The sequence below is a fragment of the Ruditapes philippinarum genome, unplaced genomic scaffold (genome assembly GCF_026571515.1).
Source record: "Ruditapes philippinarum isolate M1 unplaced genomic scaffold, ASM2657151v2 ctg88_1_1_1_1, whole genome shotgun sequence".
In the NCBI taxonomy this organism is placed as follows: Eukaryota; Metazoa; Mollusca; class Bivalvia; order Venerida; family Veneridae; genus Ruditapes; species Ruditapes philippinarum.
The window spans coordinates 291,776-315,295 of record NW_026865440.1 but is presented as its reverse complement, the minus strand read 5'-3'; the positions used below and the strand labels follow the sequence as shown (position 1 = coordinate 315,295).

At 31.8% G+C, this 23,520-nt stretch overlaps 1 protein-coding gene across 1 annotated transcript in view; it reads left to right on the top strand.

Annotated features, from left to right (window-relative positions):
• The window catches only part of LOC132729007 (uncharacterized), a 94,864-nt gene that overhangs the window by 19,371 nt on the left and 51,973 nt on the right, over positions 1 to 23,520 (top strand). Inside the window, exons 2-4 of the mRNA XM_060714731.1 lie at positions 4,277 to 4,719; positions 9,189 to 9,260; positions 11,160 to 11,427. Of these exons, the coding sequence (XP_060570714.1) occupies positions 4,318 to 4,719; positions 9,189 to 9,260; positions 11,160 to 11,427 (742 nt within the window). The 5' untranslated portion in view covers positions 4,277 to 4,317. The remainder of the gene's footprint in view (positions 1 to 4,276; positions 4,720 to 9,188; positions 9,261 to 11,159; positions 11,428 to 23,520) is intronic.

Sequence of the window (23,520 nt, the reverse complement as noted above, 5' to 3'; positions counted from 1 at the left end):
TTCATAACTATAGATGAAGACAATAGTAGTACAATTAAATGACATTCCATCGCTTAAACATCCCCTAAATCCCTGGTTATAGAACACATCTATGTTTGACATAAGTCTCTGGCGACCTTTCGGCCAAAACCTGAATTCGATGTATAGTCAAATTAAACTGAGGTACGCCCTTGGCTTGAGGTTAAGAATGGCGTACGCGATGTGACCTTGAAACTTACGTCTGCATTATAGTGTACACGGCTGTAAATATAAATACATGTATATCACGTTACAAATCATTGTGTGTGCATGATTTTATATTTAGTTTTACATCCGATTTGTAAGTATTTAAGATCTTTAACGTTAAGCTTTAAATAGACAAGTGTTTGTTCCCCCTGCCACTACCTGCCCAGCAGGAAATTAATTAACGCATATATGGTTGTTAAAACATTACAATTTCAGTTTTTAATTACAAATATTTGCAGGAAAGTGTTATTTTTTCTAGATCATTTATTAACTTGATTTTGATATTCTAATTTACTTTGACATTTATCTTATGTCAGAAATATGCGTTATATTTGCGATACAATAATGTTTCATACATTGTACTTTAAAACTTTCGCTAATTTTTATTTATTCGGAGCCAAAACAATTCATTACAGCAATCAAAACTTTGCAGCCCGTTCCGTCAGTCTTCGGATAAGGACCCCCAACACAATAGTAAGAATACACAGAAAGGATACGGTATATCAGTCTAACGTACGCACTCAGGATGATTACAAATAGTAATTTGATGCTAGTATAGTTGTTGACAGTTATGTCCAATACATAAAATAAAAGTCCACCTAAAATAAGTAAATTCATAGGTTTAAAAGAAAAACAGGTTACATTTATTCGCCATTTTTTCAATTTTGCTTATTCAGCCTTTTTATGGACAGATGACTTTTATATTTAGTAGGAATATTTCTTGCATTGTCTTCTTCTTTTGTATGGAGTTATGGGTCAGTGGGTCAAGATCAGGGGTGCCAAAAAAAGATTTATTCACATAAGCATACGCAGCCTTTATTTTTTGACTGATGGAATATGATTTACCCTTGATGGTTCAGTATTGGGAGTCTGTTTTATACAGGATTTGCTTTTTTACCAATGTCTCATATTTACAAGGAACAAAGTGGTCCTTAAAGTTTTTGGGGTCACTGGGTTCAAGGTCAAGGTCTTACATTTATAAATATTTAATAAAGTTTAATTGAATAGTTTTCAACTACATTGCATGGCAAAGCATTGACTTGCATAACAACTGTGCATAAAACGTGCTAAAAAAAAGGTTGTGTTTTTCCAGCTGGACATATTTTCAGGACGATATGAGGCTTGTAAACACGAATGTTTCGGTGTTATACAATTTTATTGTATCAACGCGCAAGCCTTGAATAAGATTACCGCAATTCTTGTCTGGTTCCCATCAAGACGTTAAAGATTGTACCTCAAGGTATATTATTTACTGCTTCAATTTATCCTTCATCAAATTTGAATATGGGTTACCTGGGGTTAAATTCTAGGTCACAGCCCAAATATAAAAAATCCTTGTGAACACTTAAGGGGCTACTGTTTTAGTCCAAATATCCAGGATTGGTCAAAATAGTTGTTTTGATGATTTCTAGGTCAAGATTGAATATGGGTCACTTGGGGTATATAAAAAAGGTCACACAGTCCTAATATGAAAAAAAAACAACATTTTTGATCACTTTAGAGGACATTGTTCCAATCCAAATATCCTGGAAATTTGGACTGAAACCTTATAATAAATAAGAGGCATCATGTCCCTCTAGTTTTTAATTGTAAAGTATTATTTGCGATGACATCAATATTTCACCTTCAATGATTTTGAATGTGACCATTAAAACAAATGTTTTACCTTTTTTAACAATTGATCTCAAATGAACGATATATTACGCGGATATGGTTTTCTTGTTGCTATACTTTTCTTTAGCGCATCGAGTGTTGCATCGAGTATTTTTCTAAAAGTTTTCTTAAGGTCATTGTGTTGTATCTTTTGTATTTGTATTTAATTTATCATTTCTGTTCTTAAGTTATTGACAATGGACAATTGTAATGTTGATTAATTGTATTAACACTCTCTCGCCAAATAGGAACATATTTGGGCTAAAAACGAGGTTTGTCGCGTCTACAACCAGGTTAAACTCACCAGTTTAGGTTTTTGCTTCTTATAGTTCCAATGCGTTTCCCTTATGCGTTCTTCTCAGTCACATGTATTTATGTCTTATCAATTGTGATAGGTTCTGTATGGTGACACGTTCTATGATGTCTTATGTTGTAAATTGTTTTCAGCGGTTTTAGCAGCATTAAATTTCAAATCTCATTCATATACCATTTGATGCTTACCAAATCCTTGTTTCGTTAGTCCTCAAGACAGACCTTTTGATTGATAACTGTCCCGGTTTTTGGTATGTCTCTTCCTTTCAATTTGCTGCCTTTGTCATCTCCAATGTTTTGGCTCGGTACCTTTCTGGGTACCGTTCAAGTGTGGTTTGGTTGCGTCGAGGCTTTGTTCTGTTTATGTCACCTTTCATTATTGATATTCTTCTCATTTTTTGAGTTATCATCGCTACTTGATAAATAAAATTCAGCCGTGAGCACTTAAAAATCAATAAATCCTCTCATGTTTTTTCTGCTTTTATTTGGTAGAACTACACCAAAGATATAATATTGTCTCTTGCAAAGACTTTTAAAGAGTATAATTTAAAAGAAAACTTAAAAATAGTTATAATACAGTTAGTGTGCATTTAAGTACCCTTATATGTTTAATATGATATTTGATAGTTCAATCTAGTTGACAAACTATTATCTCACGTGAATATGAATGTAATATTATACAAAACAAATACACGTGTAAGCTGGCATTGATACTATGAATCAGTAAAATAGGTCATTTATGTCTTTTCTTCTTTTGCATCTGTTTTATACATAAAAGAAATAATTTAAGCAACTAAATAGTGTTAGCTCACAACTAGTCACAAATCCCCAAAAACAACACTGCAGGGAGAATACACTTATAAACGTCATCTCAATTTCTTTTTGTGTGCATGTGTCCAATAATGAATCAGTTACGGAAGTGTGTAAGATAAAATGAAGAAATCGCTGCGATTTCACATGTAATGCTATGTCAGTCGCAGTACTTCAAATCATTAACTTAAATATCAATCTGTCTGCGCCCTTCAAATGAGTTGAATTGTATCATATTTCTTAGTCTCTCTTGTAATGAATGTAAAAAATAAACAATGTATTGACAGATTAATGAGCGTGTAAACATATTAAATACTGGCATAATGCGTTGTCAATCGAAAAAATCATCTGTAGGTACTTAAATTTGTTTCGCCTGATCAAGCCACTAATGTATGAATTGATTTCAGTAATTCCCTATTGGTAGTTAGAGGTTATAATTAGCTTTGTTAAAAAACGACTTTAGACTACCCACTTGCTAGTGCAACACTAAATTTATGGATATGATTTAGACATTTTTCCTGTAGTATTGCCCTGTTGACATCCACAATATTAATAATTTTTAATATTAATATTAATCAAATATTTGTATTGCTTTTGTGGTGCACTGTTTCTGGTCCTTGATTACTTAAAAAAAAATTGGTCCAATCATGTTTCTTGGATCAAACTAGCCTTGCCCTTGGGTCAGTTAAATGTATGAAAACAAAATGTAAAACAACTGTTTTCTCAATTTAAATAAAGGCTTGAAATGCAATTCTTAAATGTCAAGTATTCGTTATGTATCGTCATCGTCTAATAAGCCTCCATAGTTAAAGAACTCTGATAAGATATCAGTTTACCAAGATTGTTCTACCTGAATACCTATTTCTCCTTTTTGAAGCTTTTTTAATCATAACACAATAAAGTATAATGTACTGCAAATGTTTATACTTGAACAAAACGGATGTAATTGTTGTCCTAGACTACAATAAATGATATTCAATTTAGTTTTGAATTCTTTTACTATAAATTTATTTTTATTGATCACATAAAATGATTATTGAATCATTTTCTCTTTAAAAAAGGTTATTTTTGTATTAAATGAATTAGAATAATAAAGTCTTAATCTGAGTTATTTGACAGAAACACAATCTGTCAACATTTCTATTTTAAAGAATCGAAATCATTAACATAAATTGTTTATATAATGATAACGATTCTAAGCATAATTACATGTATAAGAAGTGTTTAAAGCAATTGTTTAATTTTTAAAATAACTTGTACGTTTCATCATTTACAGATGTGGCTATAACAGATGTAACAAATCAAAGAGTAAACAAAATGGCAACCGGAGGTCAGCCAAAGACGCTAGATAACCGTATATTTTTGTTTCGGTTACAAATACTAGTCATTGATGGTGGTCTCCTGGTATTGAGAAATATACTGGACCAGTCCTTGACATCTCAATGCATAACGTTCAGTGCGTGGTTGACTCAAGAAAAGTCAACAATAACACATTTGAAAAACCGCGGCATTATAACCCAGGTCCAATATGACCTATTGTTTCCAGCGGGTTGTAAAGTCCCAACTTCGGCAGATTTGGACATCACGCTGATTATTTGTCTTCTGAGAAACCTGAACTGTTTTGGATTAAATACAAAATTTAACTGGAGGGCAACACCAGCACATACCGATGTAACAATGGAAGCAGACATATGTCGGTTAAGGAATTTCCGAAATAAAGTAAGTATATTCGAAATGCAATTTGTAAATTCATGCCTTGGCAATACAGAAGAATAAAAGTAAATGTATATATTGGCAATATAAATATCTACGTATTTTAAAAGTAATGAAATTCTGCCAAACTTTAACTTAAATATAATTTAATCAATCATCATACTTAAACATATATAATAGTACAACTTTTAATATTGTCTAGACAAGAACTAATTCGGTGTATTGCAAATCTTTACAGTAGCTGTGTAGTCGTACTTTAAAGGTTAAAACATGAACATCTTAAACATGAATTGAATTTTTTATCCTACTTTTCCGATGCATTTTTTTTTCGAGCTATCATTACTTTCATGAAAAACTATGGACTTCTATTTTTGTCATGAAGTAATCCATCACGGCATTATCCGAGGTTATATTGCTTTCTTCAAATAGGCTACGATATTGATACTTTCATAAAATAATTCAGAATAAAACTGACGTCATGAAACAATCCGAGATATAACTGACGTTAAGAAACCATCCAAGATAAAACTGCCATCATAAAACAATCTGAGGTAATACTGCCCGCATGAAAAGAATACGAGACAATCCTGTCGTGGAGAAACGATCCCAGATATTACTGCTGTCGTGAAACAATCTGAGATAATACAGCATTCAGAAAAGAATCCGGAATATTACTGCAGTCAAGATACAATCCGAGATAATATTGCTGTCATTAATTAATCCGAGATAAAACTGCCGTCAAGAAAACATTCCGAGCTTATATTCCATCATGAAACAATCCGAAATATAACTGCAGTCATGAAATAATGCGAGCTTATACTGCCGTCATTAAAAACAATCCGAGATTATACATCCTTCATGAAACAATAAAATATAATACTTCTCTCATGAAACAATCAGAGATAATAATGTCACTTTGAAAGAATCCGAGATATTACTTCCCTACTGAAACAATCCGGGATAATACTTCCCTCATGAAACAATCCGAGATAACACTGCCATCATAAAAGAATCCTAGATAATATTGACGTCAAGAAAACACTGCGTTATAAAACTGACGTCATGAAAAATTTCGAGATGATACTGCCCCTATGAAACATTCCAAGTAAATACTTCACTCACGAAACAATCCGATAACACTGTGAACATAAAAGAATCAAAGGATAATAAAGCCGTTAGCATGAATATTTTTTAAATATTATCTGACATTTTGGATGAAATTTTTCGAGCTATCATTACTGTCATGAAAACCCCTAGGTGTTTTATTAATAACATGATAAAATCAATCACGACATAATACGAGGTGTTACTACTATCAGCAAATCTGCTAAGATATTACTACTATCATCAAAATAATCCAAGATAAAACTGCTATCATAAAAAATCGAGATAAAACTGCCTCCAATAAACCATCCTAGGTAATACTTCCGTCATGAAATAATCCGAGATAAAACAGCAGTCATAAAATAATCCGAGTTAAAACTGTCGCCAAGAAACAATCCGAGATAATACCGCGTCATGAAACAATCAAAGATAATACTGCTGCCAAGAAAGAATCCGGGATAATAATGCCGGTATGAAACAATCCAAGATAATACTGCCGCCAAGAATCAATTTGAGTTAATACTGCCGTCATAAAACAATAAATAAGATAATTATGCCGCCATGAAAAATGCGAGATATAAGTGCAGTTATTAATCAATCCGAGTTAATACTGCTGACAAAGAACAGTACGAGATATTACTACCGTAAAGAAACAATCCGAGATAATACTGCCGTCAGGAAATAATCAGAGATATTTCTACCGTCATGTAACAATCAGAGATAATACTTCAATCATGAAATAATCTGAGATATTGCTGCCGTCATGAAACAAACAGAGATATTTCTACCATCAAGAAACAATCCAAGATAATACAATCTTAGATAAAACGGGGCTAAAAAACAATTTGAGATAATACTGCAGTCATGAATTTAACCAAGATAATACTGTCATCATGAAATTATTCAAGATAATACTATCGTCAAGAAACAGTTCAAGATGTTATTGCTGTCATAAAACAATCAAAGATCATAAAATATGCAGTCATTAAATAATCCAAGATAACACTGCCGTCATGAATTAATCTAATATATTCCTTTTATCATAAAATAATCCGAGATATTACTGCCGTCATGAAAGAATCGGAGATTTTACTACTGTCATCAAATAATTCGGGATATAACTACAGAAATGAAATAATTCGATATATTACTGCCTACATTAAATAATCCGAGACATAAGTGCCGACATTAAAATAATCTAAGGTAATACAGCCATAAAGAAACAAGCCATGATAATAATTATTGCACTCATGTAATAATCTGAAAAATTACTGCGAACATGACAAAATCAAAGTTTATACTGCCGTTACGAAATAATCCGAGATATTTCTGCGTTATGAAACAGTCCGAGATAAAACGACCGCTTTAAAACAGTCTTAGATAATACTGCGTCATGAAACAGTCCGAGATAATACTGCCGTCAAGAAACAATCCGAGATAATATTGCACTCATGAAATAACCCGAGATAATACTGCAGTCATGAAATAATCCGAGATAATACTGACGTCATGAAATATGAGACATTTCGGATGAAATTTTTAGAGTTATCATAACTTTTATGAATAATTATGGGTTATACGAGTTAATATTATTACCATCAAAAAGGCTAATATATTACTACTATACAGTCATGAAACAAGCATATATAATACTGTTGTCATGAAATAATCCGAAATATTACTGCAGAAATCGAATCCGAGATATTTAAGCAGTAATTAAAAAAATCTGAGATAATACTGCAGTCATTAAAGAATCCTAGATTATACTTCCGTCAAGAAACCTTATCCGAAATGATAGTGCCATCATAAAAAAGTCTGAGATAATTCTGCAGTCATGAAACAATCAGGGATATTACTGCAATCAAAAAACAATCCGAGATAATACGTCCATTAAAAAAACAGTTCTAGATAAAACTGCTTCATGAAACAGTCCGAGTTAATACTGCCGTCATGAAATATTCCGGGATATTACTGCTGTTATGAAATAATCAAATATATAACTGTTGCAATGAAATAATCCAAGGCTTTACTGCCGTCGTGACACATACAGAGATTTTACTACCGTCATGAAATAAATCCGGGATATAACTACAGTCATGAAATAATCCGAGATATAACTGCAGTCATGAAATAATCCGCCATATTACTGTCGTCATTAAATAATCCTAGATATAATATCGTCATGAAAAAATCCGATATAGTACTGCAGTCATGAAACAGTCCGAGAAATTGCTGCCGTCATAAAACAGTACGAGATATTACTGCCATCCGTCATGAAATAAATCGAGGTGTAACTACAGTCATTACATTATCCGTGATATTACTGCCTACATAAAATAATGCAAGAAATTGCTGCCGTCATAAAACAGTACGAGATATTACTGCCATCATGTAATAAATCGAGGTATAACTACAATCATTACATAATCCGTGACATTACTGCTTACATGAAATAATCCGAGATATTACTACAGTTTTGAAATCATCCGAGATTTCACTTCCGTCATGTGACAATCAAAGTATTTACTGCCGTCATGAAACAAAGGGAGCTTTTACTGGCGTCATGAAACATCCGAGCTCTTATGCCGTTTTGAACTAATGTAAGGTTCTACTGCCACCATGAAACAATCGGAGCTTTGCTGCCGTCATGAAATAATCCGAGATACTACTGCAGTCTTGAAACAATCAGAGATATTTTGAGTGATTTGGTTCCTGGTAGTATGGACGTGCTAAACCGCAAACTTTAACATTTCTTTGAAATTTCTAAATGAATTTTCGTCATGCTGTAACACACTAGCCCTTTTGACAAAATCTTTAAGCATACCATATTTAACTAGATCTGGAGCAATCAATTACCTTGACCTTAAAGAACAAACGATGGGATTTAGCTAAGTTTTGTATAATTTTGTAGCATTTTCCTTTTGTACTTTTTCCATAAAATGTTTAACATTTTACTTAGTATGGGCTTATAAACTTCGTAAGGCATTATATCTTATTCATAATAAGTGAATTGTGATGTTTTCTGCATATCGCACTCTTTGGGTTTTATACCCCGCATTTTGTCGAAAGCAAAACCTGTATAACTAAATACACTTATAAACAAATTTGGCATAATTTGCATTCTATCGTTCTTATTACTGCGGACGTAAAAGGGGTCTTAAATCTATGTAAACAAAAAATCTACTTTACTTTCATATTCAAAATTATCAATGTCTCCCTTGACAAAATGGTCTGTGTTGTTGTTGGTTTGTTTTGGAAGGGGGGTAGTGGGTGGTCTGTAGAAGCAAAGAAAGAAGAGGGGGATTGTTTAACTCCAATTCGTTAATTTGAGCTCATATTTCAGGTGAAACATATTGTTTTTTTTATTTCAGATAAGTCATATACCAACAACGACTGCAATACAACAAAATGATTTCACAGTTTGGTTGAATGATATTGAACAGGTAAGCACATTTCGCTTTCATAGTATTATTATTATCTTTGTAACCTTTCAATCAACTTTTTAAATAAAGAAAGAGTTTTATATATGGTAAATGATGTATTCTTAAAGAATTGAAACATATTATAGGATATTCAAATTTAATAAATCATATAAAATCATAATCCATATAAGCATGTAGCGTTAAACATTTATAAGTATACATGTTGACGCTACATATACGTCAAAACAAGCAAAGAATTTCAAACGAGCCAATTTCCCCATGGATTCATTTGAGTATTGAAATTATTTACAGCACTTCTCGCTCTACCTAAGTGACACTATTGAGGCTTTTAGACATGACGGGACTGGAAGTGATTTTTCGGACTATTGTTCCGTTTGAAGTAGGTCTCCGTTGCTTCAAGAACAACTATTCTAACCGTGTAAATCGACTCGACTAGTTATTGAATAAAGCAACGCAAAAAAGCAAAATACAATTTTGAGCTTACCTCTCAGAGGTGATTTCTGTCAAAATGTCCAATTTGATCTACGTAGGAATTTCAAATTTTATAATTCAGACTTTACTTCCACAGTGAAGATCATTTGATTGGAAAATATTTTTTTGTAAATTTTGGAAATCTTTAACACTAACTGAATTATTTTGACTTACCTCTGCGAACGCTTGGTGTATTTAGACTTAAAAAAAACATTTACACTTTCAAGTATCAGTACTTTAAGAGCGTCACGATTTTCGGGTGTCAAGTGCATTCAGTGCTTCACAATTTTCAGGTGTCAAGAACTTTCTGTATTTCTCGATTTTCAGGTGTCAAGTACTTTCAGTGTGTCACATTTTTCAGGTGTCAAGTACTTTCAGTGTTTCACGATTTTCAGGTGTCAAGTACTTTCAATGTTTCGCAATTTTAAAGTATCAGTACTTTGAGTGAGTCACGATTATTAAATGTCAAGTGCTTTTAGTGTTTCACGATTTTCAGGTGTCAAGTACCTTTAGTGTTTCACGACTTTCAGGTGTCAAGTGCTTTCAGTGTTTCACGATTTCAGTGTTTGACTAAGTTTCGACGTACAGTTTTTTCAGTGCGTTACAATTTTCAAGTATCAGTAATATCAGTCCTTCAAAATTTTCAAGTACCAATTATTTCAGTACGTCACAATTTTCGGTTAATTTCATTGCTTTATAGTGTTTAACAATTTTCAGGTTTCCCGTTCATTCAGTGCTTCTCGATTTTCAGAATTCAAGTAATTAAAAAAATCACGATTTAAGGGTTTCATTTAGTATCTACAGTGCGTCACAGTTTTAAGGTTGTGCAATACTTTGAGTTCTTCACTATTTTCAGGTTTTAAGTTCTTTTAATGCTACGAAATTTTGATCTTTCTAGTTATTATAGTGCTTCAAAATTTCCAGGTTTTCCAGTACATTCAGTGATTAAATATTTCATGTTTCCAATACATTCAGTGCTTCAAAATTGTTAGGTAGTTTGAGTGCGTCAATTAGACAGCTTAGATATTTTACAGGGAACATAGTTTAGAGGACGTCCCTGGTGTTAAACTTGCCACACCTCGGGGGTCATAGATTTCCCTTACTGGGGCTTGAATTTAAAAGCATCCACATTTGAATCCACAATCGTTACTTTGCTGTCATTAATGACGATATCAGATGCAGATGTTACCTTTGTGAAAGTAAAAGATTAAGACGTATTTTTTCATTGATGGTAAACAGTGTTAATTGTCCCTTGTCATCAAGAGCCTTTATAATAAAGAGGATCGTCATGACTCTTGTGCAGTAAATTTTGACTTTCATGTCTAATACTTTTATTTACATATAAATTGTTGTGTCAACATCTTTGATAAACACAAGATTATCAAACATTGGAACTGAAATGATAAAGTTATTCATTTCCGGTTTTAGATACTTGTTCGTCTAAGTTCTCCAGCTTTGAATATTCAGCAAAAAATCGACGAATTCAAAACTTGCCCTCTTGATCTGGAAGAAGAGAAAAGGATACAGAAAGAAATAAAAAAGTGGAAGTATGAAGACGATGTTGACCGACTAAAACAGGAAATGACAGGCGTGAAAAAAAATGTAACTGACGTGAAGAAAGACCTTGAAGACATAAAGGAACATGTAACTGATGTGAAGAGAGATGTTGATGAGATCAAAAGACGGCAAACGACAGGTTTGTTATTTCTTAAGCTTAAATATTTTATTTTTTAATGAATACTTCATTATTGAGATATCTTTAGAAAGGCTGATAAAAGAATATACTAGAATACTAAAAAATGTACTTCTGTAGCGTTTTGATCCCGACGTTTCCAATTTTTGATAAGTATCAACTCGTTTATTTTTTCGTAAATTGCTTTGACAAACTTCATAAATCTCCGTTTGTCTGTTTGATATGGCAGATAATTGCGTTTCCAGACCATTGTCATTGCCAGAAACGTCAACAATAGAACAGTGTTTAAAAATGAAAATTGTCTCTTTCGGAGATTATAATCGATTTCTTCCACTTTGCAGATAAAACAAATTTAATATCTTGCGGTAAATATTTAATGTAAATCTACAATATTTCTAGGTTTTCAGTCACAATCAACTTCAAGAAAATCTTAAAATGTGCCGCAGTATCTATCAATGTAACCGAAAGTTCATAACTTTTGTGTGGAAATTGTCAAAAGATACATGCACATCAATCAATCCCGTGGATGAAACAAGTGATAAATAATTATTTAATAATCTTAAGATCCTTTTACTGATTTTATATGGTTTTATATCATAAATATAATGCTCAAATGAAGATTTATCAATATTGTATGTTCCAAAAATCATTATTTGTAAAGATATTACCAAATTTCTATTTCATGTTAATTTGAAATTTAGTTCCTATAAAGTCTAAGTCATTTCGTTCAATCAGATATGAATGCATATATTTTAATGATTACACATAATGAGGACAAATATTTTCAGTACATATTTTACATATTCTTCGTTGTTTGAAAATCGTTTAAGAAGCATAATTATATACATATATAAATTTCACTTAAGTGTGGTAACAACCTTATTTATGACATACAGGATCTTATATAATTACAACAAAACGGAACGGTTTCTTTCTGTCTTGTGTCTTAAACATGCTCGTTAAAAGCTTTGAAATGAACTGTCAACGTTTTACACTTTATAATTGACCATATAACCCCTTTCAATAGGAAATACTTATTCATTTATTATTTACATTACACGTTTTGTTATTTGAGAATTATGTACATAAATGAAAGATCACCAATGAGCGTACTTATATGATGTAATTTTATTGATAAACCCTGCACAACAAAAGTTGTTAGAGGACTTAGACGCCGGCATGAATAATCAGACGGTTTCAAGGCACTGTTGATTGCTAACTTTGACATAATGAATTATTTTCGTAAAAGAAAACCAACAGAAATGCATGTGTACCAAAAAAAGACAACAACAATGGCAACAAAAATTTATTTCGTAAGTGCTGTCCGCATGGATAATTTTATTTTTCGAGTTTTCTTCCTTTTGGTTAAAATTTACAATATTGCCCGTTCACAAAGCTGGATCCTTAATAACGCAGAAAGTACCAAAGAATATTTTATTAACTTAAAAAATATGGGTAGATGGCAGTCTTGAGATTAAAAAAAAAGGTTGTTGTGGCAACAAATAGACTCAAAATAGTGAAAATATTTTAATGAAACTTGAAATATAGATAAATGACAGTATAGAGAGTATGCACATAATTTTAGCTTGACTCTGGGGTGTATATGTAGATGGGTCCTACTTATCAAGTGTCTGCAACAGCGTCCTGATTTTGACAGATTTTATTTCATAAAATCTATGTTTCACTAAAACTTCTTTATTTCTAAAGGTATTAACTTTAAAATTGAAATTTATGTTTCTTATTATCAACATCATATGTGACAAGGATCATAAATTTAGCAGAATAACCCCCTTAAACTTACAACTTTCATTAAAAGCAATATTGTTCTTTGTGTAACTTCTTTATTTCTAAATGTTTCTTCTTCAAAATTCATTAATATCTGTCTTATCATCACCCACCTTTCTTTCTTTCTTTCTTTCTTTTTTCTTTCTTTCTTTCTTCCGTCCCTCCTTTCTTTCTTTCTTTCTTTCTTTCTTTCTTTCTTTCTTTCTTTCTTTCTTTCTTTCTTCTTCAACCTTCAAGTATATGTTACTTTCTGTAAAATTACTTGTTTTCACCGAGCATGCTGTTTAAAAGCAATGTCATTTAAAACCACAATAGTCACTAATTCCATGAAATCCTCCCTGGCCATTCGAAACTGTAGCTTCAATTAGTGTGGTGTGCTGCCTTTAGACTTAAGATATTCGTTCTTTGGCACCACTCACATCATGTTTGAAGAGGCTCAGAAGTGTAGCATCTTCATTATAAGAGTTATCTCCTCCTTGGTTTAATGATTATTCTTTTAAAAATATTATATACTGGTTTAAACCAGGGATGAATAAAGGTTTGCCCTCTGTTTACGCGTCCCTAAAAACTGTAAATCGTGATCACTTTTAACAACTATGTATGGGAAGCTGAGTTTCCTATAACATGACTGAAAAGTTGGTATTTTCTTTATATTATTTGGCGGTAAAACAAACAAGAGGTATCTTTAAAAAGATACTCGGATTTTACTTTCAAAGGTTGTTTCGGAGATTTTAAAATGAAGAAATGTTAACTCGTTTTTAAAAAAAAACCGTTTAGATTTAAATGTGCAAATTCTCAGTCGCTGAAGGCACTTTTTCAGACTTTGAAATTGGATTGACTTGAAACACAATACAAAAACGACAGCAGCTTTAAGAAAATAACAAAAAAGCAATATTTTCTACACAATTTCCATTTATATACCCCGTCTTTACACAGACTATCAGAGTTTTTAAAGTACGTTTTATATGATTTTAGTATGTTTATCTTTTTGTGAATGAAGTTAACAATAATTAGACTAAACTGAACACTTTATTAACCAATAAATGGTTTGAAATGTTAAAAACCCTGATCATTAGACGACGTGTGCACACGGCAGCTAGTAGATATGCATTCGCCCATTCAGCAATGGGGGAAATTTTAGTTATTTTTGTTTTAACAAAATTACACTGTGTTCAGATTCTCTAATACAATATTACGAACGGCACATTGTCCATGTCAATAATGGTCAAATTATCATTAACAAAAACACCCCTTGATCATCAACAACATAATTACTATCCAGCACCTGTTTACTATGTAAAGGAAAGAGCATCGAAACACGAGGTTATCTGATTTATACGAGGGGGCGTAGCTCCCGATTATTAATCAGATTGCCGAGTGTTTTGATGTTCTTTCTCTTTTGTATCATAGTCAAACATAAAAACACGCTCCTTGTTGTCACAATATGATACCCCAGAGAAAAATTACCAATGAACGAGCATCTTAATATGATATTTCTGTCGCTTTCACTTTCTATGCCGTCACAATAAGTAAACACCAGCAAAAATGAGCCAATAATGCTCTGGAGTGCGGGTTACTAATACCTGCACTCCAGTTAACGCACGGTGGATATGTATACGATTTAACTAAGACACATTTTCAACAGAAAAGAGCCCAAACTATGATACAAATAATACATATATACAAGGTATGTTACTCGACGTAGCTTATTCACCCGATACAGTAAACGTTTTCCTCTCGCTTTTTTAATATAAGACATATTCTCATACTTAAACGTGGAAACATAACACAATAGATATATATGTCGGTAACTGTTAAAAATATTAAGCCATCTATATTCATTGACGATAAATGATTTATCAAACGTGAAAAAATACGTTAAAATTGCGACGTCGACATGTTTTGTGCCACGGAAATTTCCAAAATACCACAAGTAAACATACATTTAGCTGTTTCTCATTCGTAAGAAAGTATTCCAAGCATGTTAACTAAAACATTGAATTCCAGTTATTATATAACGATTGTCACATATTTAATGTCACATGTAAGCACGTTTTAACTAAATTTAAAAAAACTCTTTTTTTTCTTTCAAAACTCCGCTGTCAAATGAAATGGTAAGTTTTCATTGGTTAATTTAATGTGTGTGACCTTATAGTAGCAATCATGAAAACAAAGAAGAAGTATATAAAACTGAGTTAAAATTGCATAATTTGGATATATAAATTGTTCACAAATAACATATTTCAACTTGAATTTAATGTTTGAACGTGTTTTTGGAGTTATTGCCCTCTGTTCATTTTGACACATTGAACTTTGTCTGGGACATTACTCTAAAACTGTAAGAGATATCAACATGAAACTTTGTAAGTAGATAGATCTCATTGTGTAAAAGTGCAATGCTAAAGAACCATAACACTTTCTTGTCTAATTTTGGAGTTATTGCCCTTTGTTTATTTACAGTTGAACACTTGAACATTGTCCGGGACATTACTCTAAAACAATAAGAGATATCAACATGAAACTGAAGAACCATTACTCTGTCTTACCTAATTTTAAAGTTATTGCCCTTTGTTCATTCTAACACTTTGAACTTTATCCGGGACATAACTCTAAAATTATAACATGAAACTTTATAGGTTAATAGATCTCATTAGGTAGATGTGCAATGCTAAAGAACCATAACTCTGCCTTGCCTTATTGTGAAGATACAGTTGACCCCACTTATAACGAACTCACTTATAACGAACTATCGTTAATAGCGAACTAAATCTGAAATCTGATTCCTTCTTTATTTTATATTAAATACCATCGCTTAATACGTACTGGCTTAAAACGAATTTTCGGCTATAGCGAACAACGTTTTCTAGTAAACACATAAATTCCCTCGGTTTAAACAATCTGTTATAATTGAAAGATCGGGATTCACTCGTTTAAAGACCAGTACATTGTTACTGCTATCCGATAATCAGTCAATTGAGTTATTGCACAGTTAAGTTATGGCTTCAGGAAATAAGAATTTTGATAAAATGTTCTCACAACATAATTTCCTACTTGTTTTTCGCACCCTTGTTAGAAAAGTAACCGTAAATACCCGATAATTACCAAATTATCGATTCTATGTATGAAAATTAACCAAATGATAACAAAACAAATAGCAAAATAGTTGAAATAGTAATCATTTTATAACAACAACAACAACAACAACACATCTTTTATTCACTCAAACATGCATACAACATGTAATATGAGGATAATGTCAAAATATTTAACGAGGCATTTATACAAATTGAGATCAGAATATAATTACTAAACAATATCAACATATCTATTACATATTATTAAAATTATATGCATATTTTGCTTAGGAAACAATTTTTAATTATTTTTAACTTATTAAGAAAAAAGCAAAACCTTGAATTTTACAAACATTTAAATACTGCTTGAACAGAATGTAAGATATTTATTACTAGGAGAATGTAGCTATAAATTGTGATATAATTTGTCATAAAAGTTTGTAAAATAAATTAAAGTAATATTTTAATTTCCATACAAAAATGCTTATTTACTATAACTTGTAACTTATTTCTAAAAAAGCAAATTTTGAAATGAAAAGATGATTCATGAAATAAACCAGTGATTAATCGTTTAATACTATAAAAGTACAGCAAAAACTTAGTCTTATGAGAAATGAAAAAAAGTATATGTGAGGTAAAAAGGACCTTTGCTGTATAGTAAAGAAAGTGGTAAGTGAATATCATTAAAAAAAAACTATATCTCAGAACATTACAAAATAACAACTGACTTTTAAAATGAAAAATAAATATTTGATTACATTCTTACATTTCTTTATAAAAATCATTAAGAATTTGCATAGTTTATAAAATGCAGGCGAATCTTTCATTGTAAAAAGTTGTTCTAATTTATACATATTAGGACGTCTATAAAAATATGGTTTTAATAAATTGTCTTCTTTCATTAGAAAAATCTATTACATTCGAAAAGATAATGAAACTCATCACCGATTATATTTCTACAATAAATGCACATTCTTTCATTGACAGGTATATTTGACCAATTTCCAGTTTCAACTGGTAATCTATGGTTTCTTGTTCTGAATTTGACATAATCAAAAATCATTGCATTTTGGGAGTACGAAAGCTAAGGTTCTATTCCAAAAGATTTTTTAAAAATTTTGTAAAAAGAACTATTGCTCGATTCATTTATCTTTGAATACCATTCATTTAAGAAAACATCTTTTAGCTTTTGTTTTACTGTTAATTTTAACCATTTGGTACCGGGAAAATTATGATCAATCCAAACATTGTTGATACCGCATTTTATTAGTATTGATTTTAAATTATAAATCCACGGATAATTACGTTCAAAATCATTATCATTAATATCTACTGTATTTCTTAGCATATGACGATACACAAAGTATGATAATTTATTTGGTATTAAACCATTTTCGTTCTGAAGGAGACGCGCCCAAAATGAAACTATTCTTTCTCCGATATCTATAGACAATGGCATGCATCCCGTTTCACCGTATATGAAATTACTGGCCGTCGAACGTTTAAGTTTAAGGATATGTTTTAAAAATTTGAGTTGTACGCGTTCAATAACGTCAAGATTACCGTATCCCCAGATTTCAGAACCATAAAGTAATATTGGTTTAACAGTTTTATTAAAAAGTTCAATTTGTAAGTCAATTGGTAAATTTAATCTATTTGAATTTCTTATCAGGCTGTACATCGATCTTGTAGCTTGTTCTGCAATATGTGTCTTAGTTTTTAGCGAAAGAACCACTTCTATGAAAAAAATATGCCGAGATATTTATATTCATTTACTATTTCGATTTGTTCATTTTTATAAGTGAAATGATAATTTCTTTGTCTCCCTTTTGAAAATACAACTATCTTGGTTTTAGAAATATTGACTGTAAGTTTCCAAATATCGCAATATCTTTCATATGTATTAAGCGCTTCTTTTAAGTCATTTTGCTGTCTCGGCCATAATAACAGTGTCATCTGCGTATAAACAGAATAAAGATTTGTAAAAAATTGTATATAGCTCGTTTATATTCTGATCATTATGAAGCAAAGTTCCACGTGTATTACTATTATTTTGAAAAATCTTTAAGATCATTCAAATACATCGAGAAGAGCAAGGGAGATAAATTTTCCCCTTGACGAACACCTATATTACATGAGAAAAAAGTTAGATAGTTGACAATTTACCTTCACACATGATTTAATTCCTTTGTACATATTTTGTATAACCTGCAGACATTTAACCTTGTATATTAGCATTAATTAATTTTTCCCATAGACCATTTCTCCACACAGTATCAAATGCCTGTTTTAAATCAATAAATGAGCAAAATAGTTTTTTCCGGTATTATTTGAATATTGAATGATATGGTGTAGAATGAATATATTATCTGAGGTTGAAAAACCTTTTCTTAATCCTGCTTGTGTGTTATTAACAATATCATTTGACTCTACATAACCAGTGATTCTTTTATTTAATATGCTTGTGAAAACTTTGCCTAGGCAACTAAATAATGTAATTGGTCTATAAGTTTCTGGTTTAACAGGATCACCCTTGTTTTTATAGATTGGATTGATGATTCCAACTGTCCAGTGTTCTGGGATGAAACCCATATCAAGCACTTAGTTGAATAATTTGACATAAACATGTTTCATCAAAGAGAGAGAGGCCTTAATCTGTTCATTTACTATGTTATCATAACCACTCGCTTTGTTATTTTTTAGATTATTAACTGCTTTAACGACTTCATTGATATCAATAGGCATATTAAGTAAGTAAGTTATTATTATTATTATTATTATTATAATTATTGCTATTATTATTATTATCATTATTATTATTATTATTATTATTCGCACCTACATTGCTTTCACCTGTACTATAGTTTACTCCTTTGAAATAATTGAATAAATCTGTTATATTTGCTTCAGTTTTATTTTCCTTTTTGCCTTTTAAAATTTTCCAGTATTTTCTAGAGTCATTGCCTTTTATTTTCCTTAACTTGTAAACATTAGAATATTTGTTTTTGTCATGGAATTTCTTCATTGTATTTTTGTATATATTTGCTTTTCTTCTAAGATTTTCTTTTGTTTCATTGTTTTTCCGAAGTTTATATAAGTATTTAGCAGTATGAAAATTTCTTCGAGCTTTCTTACATTTGGGTCCGAACCATGAGGGATTAGATTTATTGCTTTGTGTATCATTTGTATTATTATAATTTAATTCATAGCCAAACGCTGTACGTGATGAAAAGAGTTGATATTTCGTTAACTAACATATTTAGATCATTTTGACCGATGTCGTCACTTACTATAATGTTATCAAGACTGCTGTTTAACATTTGTATTTTATTTTGATCAATGATATTGATAAAGTTATCAGCCCTTTTTTGATCCCAAAGCTTCACAGTCGGAGCCTCGTCGCACTGTGTTTTGATTAGATTATTTAGCTTAAATGACAATTTCAGTTCAACCGAACTATGGACGTCTGAAAATAACGGGCAAAAATCACATACCTGTAGAGATGTGACATACTTGAATATTTTCGAGTTACAAATAAAATAATCAACTGTACTCAGGCCTTTACAAGTAACTTTTCCAGGCATGTCATTAGTAGTACGGCCATTTAGTATATATAAGTTATTAAGAAAGCTTACTTCCATATGTATTCAAAGTTTTGTCGCAATTTACCTGCAACTTATGTACGTATAAAGAACTATCAAATCTGCTCATTTCAAACTCATATTCGTCGGCGATATCATCTAAATGCTGACTTTCGAAAAGTTCGGTATCAAGCGTTATATAATCTTTTAGACTTTTAGTTCGAGAATTGAAATCTCCAAACAAGCATAATGAATCAGTATTTCTAGAGAAAACGTTTAGTTCATCTTGAATTTCTACATAAGGCTCATCTACAGCATAAATAGAATTATACTGCGCATAGTATGTCTGTTTCTAGATTACATAATTCTTTCGAAATGGTAAACCATAGTGCCAATTTACTTTCTGATTCTTTTATGTTAATATATTTAGAGATATCATTTCTTACAAGCAGAGCAATTCCTCCACTTTTTTATTCATGATAGACTTCCTATTTTTTCATAATAAACGTCAAAACCGGGAACGCTAACGTAACTCAAATCATCACATTTAGTTTTCCTGTACTGCCTACTAAACAATATTTATTAATATGGTCAATAAATTCTTTGATACTTTAGTCGAGACATTAATCCTCCCACGTTAATTGTAAGGATATTGAGACAGTTATCATTATTTTAACGTACGTTGGTCAGGCGTAACTTCCGAAAAATTATTCAATCGAAGTAATGGATTATCAAACTGAAAATTGCCGCTTCTAGTCATATCAAACGAATTAACATTTCGATACACTCTATTATAGTAGGGGTTGACCGTAATTTCATAATAATTTTTTATAGGTTAATATGAAAGAAATATAGTTGTACAATGCATAATTGTAGCTACATAAAAACATGTATCTCTGCAGGCTAAAAGGTATTAAACTACCATTAAACAGGTTTCGATAAGTATTCATGAAAAACGCTTGAAAATAAAGTAGAACGTACCATGATTTAATAAGTCCGATATACAAGTAAAAATAGTCCGTTTACCTATAGCCATTGTCATGCACAAACGAGTCATAGTTAATATTTAAAATCCAGTTATAATACACTAAGTGAAAGTTTTTAGTAACATATAACAGTATTCATACGGTACATTTACCGAATGTCTATTGAAATCATACGCATACAAATTGTCTTGTCTAGTAATATGGGTCATTGTCTACTGTCTGAGGCCCCGCATAGGGGTCACTGGTCTACTCTGTGATTCGTCTTGTTCGTCAGCACTGGATGTCGGCAATATGTTTGATTGGTAATTACACAAGTCCTAAGTTTCTAAATTCATGTACATAATAATTATATTGTTTAATAGAATGCATCGCATAAAATTACAACTGCCTTAAAAAACCTATTACAACGGTGACAGGTATGTCTTTTTCAAGGCGAATTTGCCCACTAAACAATTCACATGTTTTTGCTACTTCGATTTAAGCGAACTTCGGATATTACAAACGATATTTAAATGTCCCATTAAATTCGTAATAAGCGGAGCCTACAGTATTGCCCTTTGTTTGCTTTAACTTTTTAACTTTTGTCCGGGACATAAGTCTAAATCTGTAAGAGATACCAACATGAAACTTTGTAGGTAGATATATCTCATTGGATAGAACTGCAATGCTAGCAACCAAACATAGCCTTGTCTAATTTTGGAGTTATTTGTCTCATTGAATAGAAGTGCAGTGCAAAAGACCATTACTCTGTCTTGTCTAATTTTGGAGTTATTGTCCTTTGTTCACTTTTTAAACATTCCTGTGTCCAAAACCTTCTCGGGTAGCATCATATAGTAGCGTATGGATTTACAGCTTCATATATAAAGGCACATTGACGTCATCATAACTATGCAATTCATTCATAAAAGGTGCGCGGCAATGACGTCATTTAAAGCACGTGACTAGTCTTACATAGGGGAAGTAAAACAAGTTTTTTTAACCACCTGTATAAACGGTAGATACTCCTCTCTTATATATATTTTGTCACAAATGTCAATTCCACAAAATGTCTTTTTTATTAGCTCACCAGAGCCGAAGGCTCAGGGTGAGCTATCAGTATCAAAGGGGGATACTCCAGCGTCCGGCGTCAGTCGTCATGCGTCAACAATCATCTTCTTCTCTGAAACCGCTGAAACCATGAACAGGCTCAATCAAACCGAGCCTGCAACATTTTCAATTTTGCCGTGTTGGGCTTTCTTTAGGGATTCTGTATTTATCTATCTATTTTACTTCAAATTTGGTCTGTAGCATCCTTGTGACAGTCACACCTAACTTTGCTCATATGATTTCAATAGGCCCCTTTTAGGGGTCAAGAGAGCTAAAAATAGAAAAAACCTCTAGATATCTTCTTTTACGTAAATTGAACATAAGTGGTTACAGATTGTTGTCAGACATATTTTCAAGCATAAGAGTACCGAAACAGACATTAGATGTCAAATATATACATTCGTTTTACATTATCTCTGTTTCTGTTTACATCTGAAACCACGTGGTAGAACTACTTTCAATCCGTATTGTTTCCGAGGTTATTATAGATAATAGCCGAGGCAGTTCCGAATGTCTCCTGGATTAGACCCCCTAGTAAAACTTGTATTTAATACACTAAAGAAAACGGAATGAACCTAATATATACTCCTGGTTTAGACCCGGGGTCTAATCCAGGATATAGCTAATCAAGGTAACTGACAAAATTACTGAATAACTTACAATTTCTTCAAAATATTCTGGATGTCTGCAGTTGAAAACAGCTTGTTTACATCGAAGAAACATGGCTGACCTGTCACGTGATCGATTCAGTCGCGCATTCATATAATTTTTGTACACAACACAAATTTACTGTAATTTTCGATATCATGATACCCAGTACATTTCAAAATGTATGATAATCCTCCTGTAATGAATGAATGTACGGATTTTCTAAATTGTTACCGAACATACGGAACTATTTACTATGATCATGCATGTCTATTTTAGCCGAAAATTCGGTTGGTAGTAAGCGTGGTTGTGTAGTTATTACTTTGGCACGCGCAGCGACCCAATAAAGAAAATAATTGCCCTTTCTGGGGTTTAAACTCATCTCCCACAGTTTCAATGCAATTGACAGTAATTCTAGCCAATATGAATACTCTTTAAGGCGGAGGTAATGCATTATGGAGATCTTACCTTAATGTCGCAAAATCAACGCTAAATATCGTAATTAGTTTTTTTTATACATTTAACACTCCAGTAAACGTTGAAGTACTAACAAAATAGCATGACCACAGATGTCTGTTTCAAACTTTGTAATGTGCTCTAGCAACGCCTCTAAATGTCACAAGGATGGTCATAAATGTCACAATCGCCTTGATGGTAAATACTGAACTTTCAGAGCTGAATGTCACACACAAAAATTCAGGACCGTTAATTGTCGCAATGTTAACGCTAAATGTCAGTTTTTTTTATAAATATCACTCTCCTGTAAAAGTACTCCAAAAATGAGATTTCCTTTTTGAAATTGGTGCGACGGGATCCTTGCAAAGGTATGGCACCACTAAATTATCCGATTTCTAGTCATTTCGGCATCAAGACATTTTATCACCAATCAAATGAGCCATTTACTACATCGGCCCACTTAAACTTATTATAATGATG